At 37.1% G+C, this 13691-nt stretch overlaps 3 protein-coding genes across 3 annotated transcripts; all 3 read right to left on the minus strand.

The window, feature by feature from the left end:
* Positions 1-3174: 3174 nt before the first annotated feature.
* Positions 3175-4059, minus strand: LOC148818930 (uncharacterized). The gene has a single exon (XM_088935956.1). The coding sequence runs from the start codon at positions 4057-4059 to the stop codon at positions 3175-3177; it is 885 nt and encodes a 294-aa protein (XP_088792082.1).
* Positions 4060-6464: 2405 nt separating this feature from the next.
* Positions 6465-8185, minus strand: LOC148818931 (uncharacterized). The gene is made up of 2 exons (XM_088935573.1): positions 7317-8185; positions 6465-6543 (listed from the first exon to the last, which is right to left on the minus strand). The coding sequence occupies exons 1-2, from the start codon at positions 8183-8185 to the stop codon at positions 6465-6467; spliced, it is 948 nt and encodes a 315-aa protein (XP_088791699.1).
* A 2812-nt stretch (positions 8186-10997) lies between these two features.
* On the minus strand, positions 10998-12780 carry LOC148818932 (uncharacterized). Its single transcript, XM_088935309.1, has 2 exons — positions 11915-12780; positions 10998-11061 (listed from the first exon to the last, which is right to left on the minus strand). The coding sequence occupies exons 1-2, from the start codon at positions 12778-12780 to the stop codon at positions 10998-11000; spliced, it is 930 nt and encodes a 309-aa protein (XP_088791435.1).
* Between the last annotated feature and the right edge of the window lie 911 nt (positions 12781-13691).

Here is a 13691-nt window from a genome sequence, read left to right on the forward strand (position 1 = left end):
TCTTGGTTTTTAATGTGTATTTATTTCATGTTGAGTGTTTATTTGCTTTGTAGTTTTGTAAGCTGATGCCAAAGACAAATTAAAAAACCATTTTGGATGCATGATTAAGTTATATCTTATCATATTTTTCATTTTAGGCAGATGTTCAAGTTTAGGTATTCTGTAAGTTTGCTGTCCATTAGAGACAGACAATAAATATCTTAGTTTACTTTTTGCTCACACAGTTAATTAACGTTGACATGTAATACACATTTTTAATACAATGCCTAATTGTAAGATCTATTGTCCTCAGTAGAGCCCTTACCACCTTTGGTAGATCAGGTCAGTGCCTGAGTATGCTCATATCAGCATTAAGGCTGCATATTTCTTCATCTTATTCATTTCTGGTTCTAAGTCAATAGATATTTTTAAAAACTTAAATAATTTCACTTATTAATGTACTTTACACTGTAGTATATCACATGATAGTCAAGGTTAATTTCAGCCAAGACCATACAAAACTCTGATGTTTTAAAATACTTACCAAGCCAGAACGAAGTGTGAGAACAAATGGCAATAAAATAGTTTTCATTGTTTCTTCTGTATTCCTATTATATGTATTGTCTGATGCCTTGTAATACTTGCTCTTGAAGGCATTCTACAGGCGTTATAAGATATTGGTTGAGTGATTGATATTATTGAGTCGGTGTCGGTGATCGGTCCCGCATGCTCACCTCCAGGCGCTGTTCGAACACTCTCGGGAAGACTTTCACAGCGGGAGGCCAATTAAACGATTATTTAATTATTATTTCCTTATTAGTTCCATTTTTCTTTAAATACTACTTTCTCTAAGTCCTTCACTCGGGGCTCTGTCATCAGTTGAGCTACTGTGCATTTGCTACTTTGTAGTTTTCTTACACCAGTTTTTTTTCCTACATTTTTGCGCTTAATTATTTCAGCGTTTTCCCTGTTCCTTGCCACTACTGTCTTTTCTTCTTTTGTTGCGGTGTTCCACACCTGAAGTTACCCGAGACCGGCTTGTCAGCTCTCAGTCAGACGCGGCTATTTTCACCGCGCCGCGTCATTACACTGGTGGGCTTTAACAATGATGACGTTGATTAATATAAGACTGATCCACAACCACGGGAACAATATCAAAATCTATTGCTTAGTAATAAAAATCATAAATAATTCCAGGTAATGGGGACTCCCCACCGCCAGTGTTCGACGGCAGCCATAGTGCGCCAGTACTCTCCCCACACATCAGCTATCAGTTGGTGCTTTTTTTACAGTATATAGTCCTCATCACTCTGCTGGAGAGATAGAACCACAGACCTCAGTAGGTCACAGCAGCCTACTGGCCGCACTTATATCTCTTCCAGCAGCAATCTTAGCCTTCCTGGCTGGTTTATCGTCCAGGTACTGGCCAGGCTCACACCTGCTGAGCTTCAGATGGTTGGTGGATGATACGGCAGCTAGCTACTTAATTTCACAAGACTACAGCTGACGGTTTCTCTAAGTTCAAATCTAGACTCCTCCAAATTATGGGTGCATATGTAAATTCACATACACGGTACAAATTGACAGTCAGGGCATAGTTGTTTAGAGGTGTGTAATCTTTATTGTGACAGTGAATTGCTGTTACTGTATTTGTCTTCTGTAGCTTCTGTAGCTGAGATCACTTACTGAACAGAGTCCCTAGATCACAGTATTATTTAAAAGCCATTGATTCACTGGTGTAAACCATCATTTTGCCATTTGATTTCTCTGTTTGGTAGATTTTGTAAGAACAAAAATATTTTTTATGTAAGATATAGCATGTAAGAAATACAATATTTTTTTCGTTGTTTTAAGTATTTACTGGACCTTCATTATTGGAAGAGAAGAAAGAGCGTTTTGGTTTAGTAGTTTAATATTACATTCATGGTGAATAATTTAAATATATACATGTTAAAGAAAGTGAACTAACTAAAATAAACCTGTTTGTGCTTCGCTGGGTACGTTGTTCTCTAGGACTGTGTAAAATCATGAAGCTGATGATGATATCATTTCCAATTCGCTGCTCTTGGCATTTTGTCTAAATGTTTGCAGTTTCTCTGGTTTCTTTTGGAGCTTGGGCTGATTCTGAAAAACACACAGAGAAATAGTTTTTTAGATATTTCATATAACAATTCCCATCTTTACACAAATAGTTCCATAGTTGAGAGAGGCTGAGTTTTTATCTCAGCTCTGATAAAGCCAGAACAATTTGTAAAATGAGCAGTAAACTAGTCTTGAATTTACTGATTCCTTCGCAGTCCTTATTTCAAATTTAGCTCTAGTCTTGAGACATTAATGTATTACAGAAAAGTAACTGATCGCTGAGTCATGAGTGTTTCTAGCGTGACTGAGGAAGAATAGGAAAAATTCAAGTATTAGCCTACTGTATGTCAAGAAATAAAAATACATTTCTGATAATATGCCCTACTTTTAAATTCTAAAATTTCTTAAATATACATGATGTTTCCATCAATATATTGATTGCTTTCTGTAGTTATACAACATTATACAGCATGAGCTCTGCACCCCGCTGCCCTCAAGCAAGAGATACAAGAGCATACGGGCACTGACCACCAGATTCCTCAATAGCTTCTACCCACAAGCAGTGAGATTGGCAAACACATGTGGCCATGCCCCTCGGACCACACCTACACCATCTACCTCATTGCAATTTTATTTATTGCACATCTTCAGTCATTGTTTACATTCAAACTGTTTACTTGTACATTGTCTACTGTTTGTCTTGATGCACTGTCTGCACTTTGAGTTTTACACCATTTTTTTAAAATCCAGAGAGTTTCTGTATGTAGGAATTCCATTGTACCAGTACAATGTATGTACTGGTTACATATGGCAGTACATAAGTTCAACTTTTGTTCAACAATGCAAAAAATACAATTTTCATTTTTAATTATGAATTCTAAATGAAATTCTGTGTGAAGGATGTGCTGAAATTCTGTGTTCATATAGCAAAGTTCATTATTCTTATCGCAATCTCCTTTAGGAGAGCAACAACAAACAAAAAAACAAGAAATATAACTAGGGTTTTAACCCAATTGAGGACCAGAGAAACAACTGAAAGCTCAGTTAAGAAAAATAGCGGAATCACAAAGAGCAGGATAGAATTCATGCACTTTAAAATATATTTCTTTCCTCTTAATACAGTTCGTACCTTATTCTCAGTGGAGGACAGACTCTCCCCCACACCGTCTTCAGCACAGCCTCCCTGAGAGCGGGGCTCCCCCAGATGTACAGTCCGGGGGTGCAGGTTGAAGTGAATCTTATCATCATGGCCAGAGGGTCGCTGGCGTTGTTCGTGAACATGTATCTAGACCCGGTCATTTCAACCACGATAATGCAGTAAAAGCGAGGAGTCCAGAGAGTCAGGAAGCAGACTACCACCACGATGATGAGTCTCACGGACTCTTTCTTGCTGTCCCTCTCTGGACCCGGCGGCTCCCGCGATATTTGGTATTTAGCGATGAGGTACAGTTTCACATTCATCAACACTTTGGCGATTATTACTGCCTGCAAGGTCAACACGCTATATGCACGTATTTCTGCAAGCACTTCTAACGCAACGAGGTTCTGAATCGTCAGCATTACTACGTATGTGTGAAACCAAGCGAAAAAACAAACTTCTATAACTACAGTCCTGGATACATAACGATTGTAAGTATAAGGATAAACTACAGCAAGGAATCGGTCCACCTGTGAAAACAAGATGGTCAGAATATTGACTCCCAGTAGAGAATGCACTATGTAATAAGTACTGTAACTAGACGGATAGCCTTGCGGCACATCAAACAGTCCGATGTAGTAACCACCTACCCCGGACAGAGTGTCAGATATGCTGGTGTTCAGCATGAAAAGAAAGCGATTTTGTGCTCGAAGTGACTTTTTACAAAGAATACCCAACACAACCGAGCCAGCCACGAGAACAGCACTGGTAGCAATTAGTAGATTGGCTATAAAAATGAAATAATCTGCAGCGTCATTAAAGTCCACCGCTAACGGCACAGTGAGGTTCAGAGAAATCATCGTGTGGCGAAATGAGTATCTGGCGATGCTGCTGTTGAGTTTTAATATGCGAACTAATCGCAGGAGCAGATCCTTGTTCATGCTGTAATTGCACGTCTGGGGTTTGAGACTCCTGCGAACAATTAACTTGGCGAACTTGCATGAAGTGTAAACGCGAGTCGCCTTTGAGGGAAAATGACAGTTGGGTACTCAACCGCATATCACTTACTGTATTCTAAAACCTTTTGCAAATGGTGAAATAGGTGATTAATTAATGTGGGTAAAATCAATTCCCTTCTGTACTGGGAAGGAAATTTTAAGTGTTGTATTTACAAAAGCACAGCTATTGCCAAAGCACGATCTGCACAGTCTTCTCTACGGAATCCTGTTTTATCGTTTCTCTTATTCATAAAAAAAGTGATATTTTTTTAATGAACTTTACGGTTTTTCTTTAACTATTTTATTTTTATTAGTTCTAAATAGAAAATAATCCCAATTGAGTCGTCAATGCTGAGGACATGCCTTTTCTGAACACAAGATGGCTCTATAAACCACTCCATACTAATATTTCATGTGACTGTGTTTTCCTTCAGTGTCAGACATGCGTGTCTGAGCAAGACAAATTAATTATATTAAGTACACATTATATTCTGACCAGTATAAACATTTCAAAGAATTGTTAGCTTAAATATATTATAGCTGTAGCATTTTGTTTTTAAAAAACCGTTACATGCTGACAGAAAGTGCACTCTCACGTTGTTGAGAGGACTGATTGCTAATTCAATCCAGACAGTGGTTGATAAAAAGGGAAACCATGTGGTTTGCTCTCTGATGCCACATTAGATGCCCAGTGCAGAAATTCAGCTCTCCAGTCTTGGGGATCGTAAATCTAATAGGATTAGGCTTTCTCTGTATCTGTGTCTGCTGTCCATGTGACTAACTCTCTTGGTGACACTTCACTGGCAAATTCATTTTACAGCTGATTTGAAATATCTTTCTGCCCTTTAAACCCTTAAGCAGGCTGGCACCTCTGTATTACAGGGGTCTGCCTGTGTCCCCCAGGTCCATGTCCTGTGATCAGTGTGAGCAGCTCTTGTGTCCTTTCCTAAGACCAGGCTGTGAACTGCAGGGAGACAGAGGCCCTGATTTTCCACTCTTGATAACAGCTTCACGGAAAGAGTGCTAAGAGTTTGGATATAATTTTGAATTTTTGGCAGATTTTCATATTAAGATCATCTGTAATTTTCATGTCCATTAGAGACAGACAATGAATATTTGTGTTTGCTTATATACCTTAATTATGTTTATATGTTTTACAAATTTTTAATATAATGTTTAACTTTAATGTCTATTCTCCTTAGTAGAGTCCTTACCAATTTTGGGAGATCAGGTCATATGTCTCAGTATGCTCATGTCAGCAATAGGTCTGTGGATTTCTTTATTTTATTCCAACCTCTGAGGCAGGAGATATTTTTAAACCATTAATAAATGTTATTTATGTACCTTACCCTGTAGCATTCAACATGACACTCAAGGTTAATATCAGCTACAAACATACAAAACACTGAAGTTCTAAAATACCAAGTCAGAATGTAGAATAACAGAGGGCAGCTTTTCAATGGCATAACTTGTATTAATTTAACTTTAAAATGTTAATAATTGTTTCTTGTGTGTTCTGATTAGATTTTGCATTGTTTGATGCCTTGCAATTGACATAGACTCTCCAGCTTACTGGTATTTATAATATCTAAATTCATGCACACATAGAAATTGACAGTCAGGGCACAGTTGTTTAGAGGTGTGTAGTCTTTATTGTGACAGTGAATTCCTGTTACTGTATTTGTCTTCTGTAGCTTCTGTAGCTGAGATCACTTACTGAACAGAGTCCCTAGATCACAGTATTAGTTAAAAGCCATTGATTCACTGGTGTAAACCTCATTTTGTCATTTGATTTCTCTGTTTAGTAGATTTTCGAAGAACAAAAATATTTTTTATGTAAGATATATCATGTAAAAAAGCTAATATTTTTTTTTAGTTTTTAAGTACTTACTGGACCATCATTATGAGAACAAATTTAAAGGACAAAAAATACTTTTTGGGTTGAGTAATTTAATATTACATCCATCGTGAATAATTTAAATATATTAATGTTCAAGAGCAGAACAAAAATATTTCTTATGCAAGATATAGCATGTAAAAAATGTAATAATTATTTTAGTTTTTTTGACTACTTACTGAAGCTTCATTATGAGAAGAGAGATAAAGGACAAAATAGTTTTGGTTTATTACTCTAACATTACATCCATTGTGAATAATTTAAATATGTCAGTGTTAAAGAGAATGAACTAACTAAAATGAGCCTGTCTGTGCTTCGCTGGGTACGTAGTTCTCTAGGACTGTGTAAAATCACGAAGCTGATGATGATATCATTTCCCCTTCGCTGCTCTTGGCATTTTGTCTAAATGTTTGCAGTTTCTCTGGTTTCTTCTGGAACTTGGGCTGATCCTGAAAAACAAACATTGAAAGAAGTTTTTAGATATTTCATATATCAATTCCCATTTTTAAAACAATAGTTCCATATTTGAGAAAGGGTGGGTTTTTGATCTCAGCTCTGAAAAAGAATAATTTTTTAAATGAGCATTAAAAACATCTTGAATTAACTGATTTCTTCGCAGTCCTTAAATTCTAAATTGTGTCAAAAATATATGATGTTATGTATATTCCATGCTGAAAATAGAAGAAGAAAGAAAACACAACGTTTCAGCTGTGGAGCCTTCTTCAGGTGTGAGGAAGCCTTCTTCACATGTGAGGTCTTCATCTAAAGAAGCTCCACGGCCGAAACGTTGTGTTTTCTTTCTTCTCTTTTCAGCATGGAATAAACCTTTACTTGTTCTTTTGCAGCCTATGCATGCTTACTCAGCTACACAACTGAACTATATATGATGTTTCCATCAATATATTGATAGCATTCTGTAGTTGTACAACAATGCAAAAATAAAATATAATTCTCATTTTTAATTATGAATTCTAAATGAAATTCTGTGTGAGGGTGTGCCGACGTTCTGCATTCATTCAGCAACATTCATTATTCATATAGCAATCTGAACATACGTTTTCCTTTAGAAAAAAACAACAACAAGTATACAGAATTTTTTAACCCAATTGAGGACCAGAGAAACAACTAAAAGCTCAGTTAAGGAAAACAGCGGAATCACAAAGAGCAGGATAGAATTCATGCACTTTAGAATATATTGTTTTCCTCTTAATACAGTTCCTACCTTTTTCTCGGAAGTGGACAGTTTCTCCCCCACACGGTCTTCAGCACAGACTCCCTGAGAGCGGGGCTCCCCCAGATGTACAGTCCGGGGGTACAGGTTGAAGTGAATCTTATCATCAAGCCCAGAGGGTCGCTGGCACTGTTCGTGAACATGTATCTCGACCCAGTCATTTCAACCAAGATAATGTAGTAAAAGCGAGGAGTCCAGAGCGCCAGGAAGCAGACTACCACCACGATGATGAGTCTCAGGGACTCTTTCTTGCTGTCTCTCTCTGGACCCGGCGGCTCACGAGCAATCTGGTATTTAGCGATGAGGTACAGTTTCACATTCATCAACACTTTGACGATAATTGTTGCCTGCAAGGTCAACACGCCGTATGCACGTATTCCTGCAACGGCTTCTAACGCAACAAGGTTCTGAATCGTCAGCATGACTACGTATGTGTAAAACCAAGCGAAAAAACAAACTTCTATAACTACAGTCCTGGATACATAACGATTGTAAGTATAAGGATAAACTACTGCAAGGAATCGGTCCACCTGTGAAAAGAAGATGGTCAGAATATTGACTCCCAGTAGCGAAGGCACGATGAAATAGGTGCCGTTTCTGGAAGGAAAACCCTCCTGAACATCAAACAGTCCGATGTAGTAACCACCTAACCCAGACAGAGTGTCGGATATGCTGGTGTTCAGCATGAAAATAAACCTGTTTTGAGCTCGAAGTGACTTTTTACAAATAATACCCAACACAACCGAGCCAGCCACGAGAACAGCACTGGTGGCAATTAGTAGATTGGTTATAAAAATGAAATAATCTGCAGCGTCATTAAAGTCCACCGCTAACGGCACAGTGAGGTTCAGAGAAATCATCGTGTGGCGAAATGCGTATCTGACGATGCTGCTGTTGAGTTTTAATATGCGAACTAATCGCAGGAGCAGATCCTTGTTCATGCTGTAATTGCACGTCTGGGGTTTGAGACTCCTGCGAACAATTAACTTGGCGAACTTGCATGAAGTGTAAACGCGAGTCGCCTTTGAGGGAAAATGACAGTTGGGTACTCAACCGCATATCACTTACTGTATTCTAACACCTTTTACAAATGGTGAAATAGGAGATTAATTAATGTGGGTAAAATCAATTCCCTTCTGTACTGCGAAGAAAATTTTAATTGTGGTATTGATCGCGATCTGCACAGTATTCTCTACAAAATCCTACTATAAGCTTATTTCTATTAGTTCTAATAAGAAATAATTCCATTTGAGTAGCCAATTTTGAGGAAATACCGTTCCCGAACACAAGATGGCTCTATTAACCGCTCCACAGTAATGTTTCATGTATCATTGTTTTCCTTCAGTGTCAGACATCTGCGTCTGAGCAAGACATATGAATTATATGAGGTATACAATGTAGTCTGACCAGTATAAAAATTTCAAAGAAATGTTTTGTAAAATATAATCTAGCTGTGACACTTTTTTTTATAAAAATGTTACATAACAGAAAGTGAACTCTCAGCTTTTGATTGAGACGACTGATCGGTAGTTCACGTGCCTTTTATGCATTGCTAAAGGCAACAGCTGACCTGGCTAATATGTCAATCTAAAGCAGTCTCAATCTCAGTCTCACAGTGTCAATCCAAGGCCCTAATTTTCCACTCTTGATAACAGCTTCACGTACAGTAAAAAGTGATAAGAGTTTGGATGTAAATTAAAACCAAAGACCTGCCAACATGCAATAATAATGCATTAGATTTTTTTAACTCTGACCATTATTAAAAGTTCTGTAGATGTGTCTCAGTGTTTAGAATAGCAACTTCACACAAAATGCCAATTGAATTTAGAAGAAGATTAGTCAGTGTACATTTTGGTCAGGAAGCTGAAAGAGCCTGGGTGAGTCATAAGGTTTTGGAGAGGGTTTATAGAATGTTAGTAAAAGCATTCTTAATTTTGGTATCACTATGGTATGGTAGCCAGAGTATTATAATTAAAAGGAAATAGCCAGAATTGTTAATATTGCTACTAAAATAATTGGCTGACCACAGAAACAGATTAAAGAGTTGTATTCTATCACGGTTTGAAGGAAAGCACAACTTATCATTGATGACCCCACCATCTTCTTCAGTATTCCCATTTTCATTTGCTACCTTCAGGAAGGTGGTTTAGAGTGACTTTTGTTCCCTGTGCAAGCAGAATATTAAATGCACGTAAGTGTCTGTTTGCTGTATGAAGCTATTGGTTTAATTGTAATGCTAATATGGGCAGACTGAGAGGTGTGTATAAGTATTGCATGACTAGGACTGTTCTTGGTTTTTAATGTGTATTTATTTCATGTTGACTGTTTATTTGTTGTTGTTGTTTTTTTATAATGATGCCAAAGACAAATTTCAACCCTTTCTGATGCACAATGAAGTCACGTCTTGTCTTGTTTTTCATTTTTGGCAGATGTTCAAATTAAAATAATCTGTAATTTTGCTGTCCATTAGAGACAAGACAGACAATAAATATATTAATTTACCTTTTGCTCACACAGTTAATTTATGTTGACATGTTATACACATTTTTGATACAATGTTTAGTTGGAAGATCTGTTGACCTCAGTAGAGCCCTTACCAAGTTTCGGAGATCAGTTTAGATGCCTCAGCATTAAGGCTGTATATTTCTTCATCTTATTCATTTCTGCTTCTGAGGCAGCAGAATTTAAAAAATTAAATTAATTAAAATATTAAAGTTAGTTATGTATGTTCCACTGTAGCATATAACTTGATATGCACAATTAATATCAGCCAGAGCCTTACAATTTCTGAAGTTTTAAAATACATATCAAGTCAGAATAAGGAATAAGGAGAGAGGATAGTGTTTCAAGTATATAATATAGTAATAACTTGTATTAATTATGCTTTAAAATGGATTTAATTGTTTCTCCTAAATTCTTATTAATTATTTTCTGTTGGATTCCTTGCAGTGCTGGCTCTTGAAGGCTTTATACACATTTAAGATATTGGTTGACTGATTGATAATATTGACAGGGGTTTATAACAGTGATGATGTTGATGATAACACTGATATCAACTTCAAAATCAACAACTATTATTTAATGCTGATACCTTTCTATAAATGATCATATAGACTCCATAATTTATTGGTATTTATAATATCTAAATTCATGCACACATAGAAATTGACAGTCAGGGCACAGTTGTTTAGAGGTGTGTAATCTTTATTGTGACAGTGAATTGCTGTTGCTGTATTTAGGTATCACAAGCTGCCTGTCTGGTCTCCTTTGTCGTCTGTAGCTTCTGTAGCTGAGATCACTTACTGAACAGAGTCCCTACAGTAGATCACAGTATTATTTAAAATCATTGATTCACTGGTGTAAACCTCATTTTGATTTCTCTGTTTAGTAGATTTTGTAAGAACAACAAGATTTTTTAAGTAAGATATATCATGTAAAAAAGCTAATATATTTTTTTTTAGTTTTTAAGTACTTACTGGACCATCATTATGAGAAGACATATAAAGGACAAAAAAAACCTTTTGGGTTTAGTAATTTAATATCACATCCATCGTGAATAATTTAAATATATTAATGTTCAAGAGCATGAACTAACTAAAATAGGCCCATTTGTGCTTATTTTAAAATAATGTGTAAAATAATTCAGCTGATGTTATCAGTTCTTTTTTTTTGCTATGTTGGCATTTTGTCTAAATGTTTGCAGTTTCTCTGGTTTCTTTTGGAACTTGGGCTGATCCTGAAAAACACACAGAGAAAGAAGTTTTTAGATCTTTCATATAACAATTCCCATTTTTATAACAACAGTTCCATATTTGAGAGGGTGTGGGATTTTGATCTCAGCTTTGATAAAGCAAAACCAGTTTGCGAAATGAGCATTAAATTCGTCTTGAATTTACTGATTCCTTCGCAGTCCTTATTTCAAATTTAGCTCTAGCCTTGAAAAGTCAATGTAGTACCTCATATTGACAAGCTCTGACCCCAAGCTTCTCTCCCTGGCTGTGTGTCTCATGGAGAGCAAGTTGGGGTCTGCGAAAAGACAAATTCCTAATACAAGACATTGTATATGGCCAATTAAGTGATCTCATATACCCTGTCTCTCTCTTCTCAGATAGCACTGATCACTGAGTCATGAGTGTTTTTAACTTCACTGAGGAAGAATAGAAAAATTCCAGTATTAGCCTACTGTATGTCAAGAAACAAAATAAATTCAGATAACATGCATGAATTTTAAATTCTAAACTTTGTATAATATACATGATGTTTCCATACATATATTGATAGCTTTGTGTATTATACAAAAATGCCTAAATTACAATAGTATTCTTATTTTTAATTATGAATTTTAAATGAAATTCTATGTGAAGTTCTGCTGAATGTCTGTATTCATACAGCAATATTCTTATTGTAATCTGAACAAACGTTTTCCTTCAGGAGAACAACAACAAAAAAAAGAAATATAAGATTTTGAACCAATTGAGGACCAGAGAAACAACTGAAAGCTCAGGTAAAAAAAACAGCTGAATCACAAAGAGCAGGATAGAATTCATGCACTTTAGGATATATTTCTGTCCTCTCAATACAGTTCCTACCTTATTCTCGGTGGAGGACAGACTCTCCCCCACACGGTCTTCAGCACAGACTCCCTGAGAGCGGGGCTCCCCCAGATGTACAGTCCGGGGGTGCAGGTTGAAGTGAATCTTATCATCAAGCCCAGAGGGTCGCTGGCGTTGTTCTTGAACATGTATCTCGACCCGGTCATTTCAACCACGATAACGTAGTAAAAGCGAGGAGTCCAGAGCGCCAGGAAGCAGACTACCACCACGATGATGAGTCTCAGGGACTCTTTCTTGCTGTCTCTCTCTGGACCCGGCGGGTCCCGAGCAATCTGGTATTTAGCGATGAGGTACAGTTTCACGTTCAACAGCACTTTAGTGACTATTACTACCTGAAACGCTAAAACGCTGTATGCGCGTATTTCTGCAACCACTTCTATCGTCACGAGGTGCTGAACTGTGAGGAATAAGTAAGTGTAAAACCAAGAGAAGAAACAAACTTCTATAACTACAGTTGTTGTTATATAACGATTGTAAGTATAAGGATAAACTACAGCAAGGAATCGGTCCAACTGTGCAGACATGATGGTCAGAATATTGACACTCAGTAACATGGGTACGATGTAATAAGTACCATTCCTGGAAGGAAAACCCTCCTGAACATCAAACAGTCCGATGTAGTAACCACCTACCCCAGACAAAGTGTCGGATATGCTGGTGTTCAGCATGAAAATGAATCTGTTTTGAGCTCGAAGTGACTTTTTACAAATAATACCCAACACCACCGAGCCAGCCACGAGAACAGCACTGGTGGCAATTAGTAGATTGGCTATAAAAATGAAATAATCTGCAGCGTCATTAAAGTCCACCGCTAACGGCACAGTGAGGTTCAGAGAAATCATCGTGTGGCGAAATGAGTATCTGGTGATGCTGCTGTTGAGTTTTAATATGCGAACTAATCGCAGGAGCAGATCCTTGTTCATGCTGTAATTGCACGTCTGGGGTTTGAGACTCCTGCGAACAATTAACTTGGCGAACTTGCATGAAGTGTAAACGCGAGTCGCCTTTGAGGGAAAATGACAGTTGGGTACTCAACCGCATATCACTTACTGTATTCTAACACCTTTTACAAATGGTGAAATAGGAGATTAATTAATGTGGGTAAAATCAGTTCCCTTCTGTACTGCGAAGAAAATTTTAATTGTGGTATTGATCGCGATCTGCATAGTATTCTCTACAAAATCCTACTATAAGCTTATTTCTATTAGTTCTAATAAGAAATAATTCCATTTGAGTAGCCAATTTTGAGGAAATACCGTTCCCGAACACAAGATGGCTCTATAAACCGCTCCACAGTAATGTTTCATGTATCTTGTTTTCCTTCAGTGTCAGACATCTGTGTCTGAGCAAGACAAATAAATTATATGAAGTACACATTGTATTCTGACCAGTATAAAAATTTCAAAGAAATGTTATGTAAAATATAATCTAGCTGTGACACTTTTTTTATAAAAATGTTACATAACAGAAAGTGAACTCTCAGCTTTTGATTGAGACGACTGATTGGTAGTTCACGTGCCTTTTGTGCATTGCTGAAGGCAACAGCTGACCTGGCTAATATGTCAATCCAAAGCAATCTCAATCTCAGTCTCACAGTGTCAATCCAAGGTGTTTCTCGGGCAAAGGTTGATAAAAAGGGAAACCACGTGGGATGCTCTCTGATGTCATATCAGATGGCCAGTGTAGTTCAGATCTCTGGTCTAGGACATTGTTAGTCAAACAGTATTTGACATTTTCTATATCGGAGTATAAC

Source organism: Atractosteus spatula, chromosome 17 (genome assembly GCF_055471065.1).
Source record: "Atractosteus spatula isolate fAtrSpa1 chromosome 17, fAtrSpa1.hap1, whole genome shotgun sequence".
NCBI classification, from domain to species: domain Eukaryota; kingdom Metazoa; phylum Chordata; class Actinopteri; order Semionotiformes; family Lepisosteidae; genus Atractosteus; species Atractosteus spatula.

Excerpts from the sequence above, each read along its gene's own strand:
- LOC148818930 (XM_088935956.1), bottom strand. The coding sequence starts at position 4,059 with ATGATTTCTCTGAACCTCACTGTGCCGTTAGCGGTGGACTTTAATGAC.
- LOC148818931 (XM_088935573.1), bottom strand. The coding sequence starts at position 8,185 with ATGATTTCTCTGAACCTCACTGTGCCGTTAGCGGTGGACTTTAATGAC. Across the intron at positions 6,544-7,316 it reads TGTCCACTTCCGAGAAAAAG|GATCAGCCCAAGTTCCAGAA; the intron begins GTAGGAACTGTA and ends TTTGTTTTTCAG.
- LOC148818932 (XM_088935309.1), bottom strand. The coding sequence starts at position 12,780 with ATGATTTCTCTGAACCTCACTGTGCCGTTAGCGGTGGACTTTAATGAC. Across the intron at positions 11,062-11,914 it reads TGTCCTCCACCGAGAATAAG|GATCAGCCCAAGTTCCAAAA; the intron begins GTAGGAACTGTA and ends TGTGTTTTTCAG.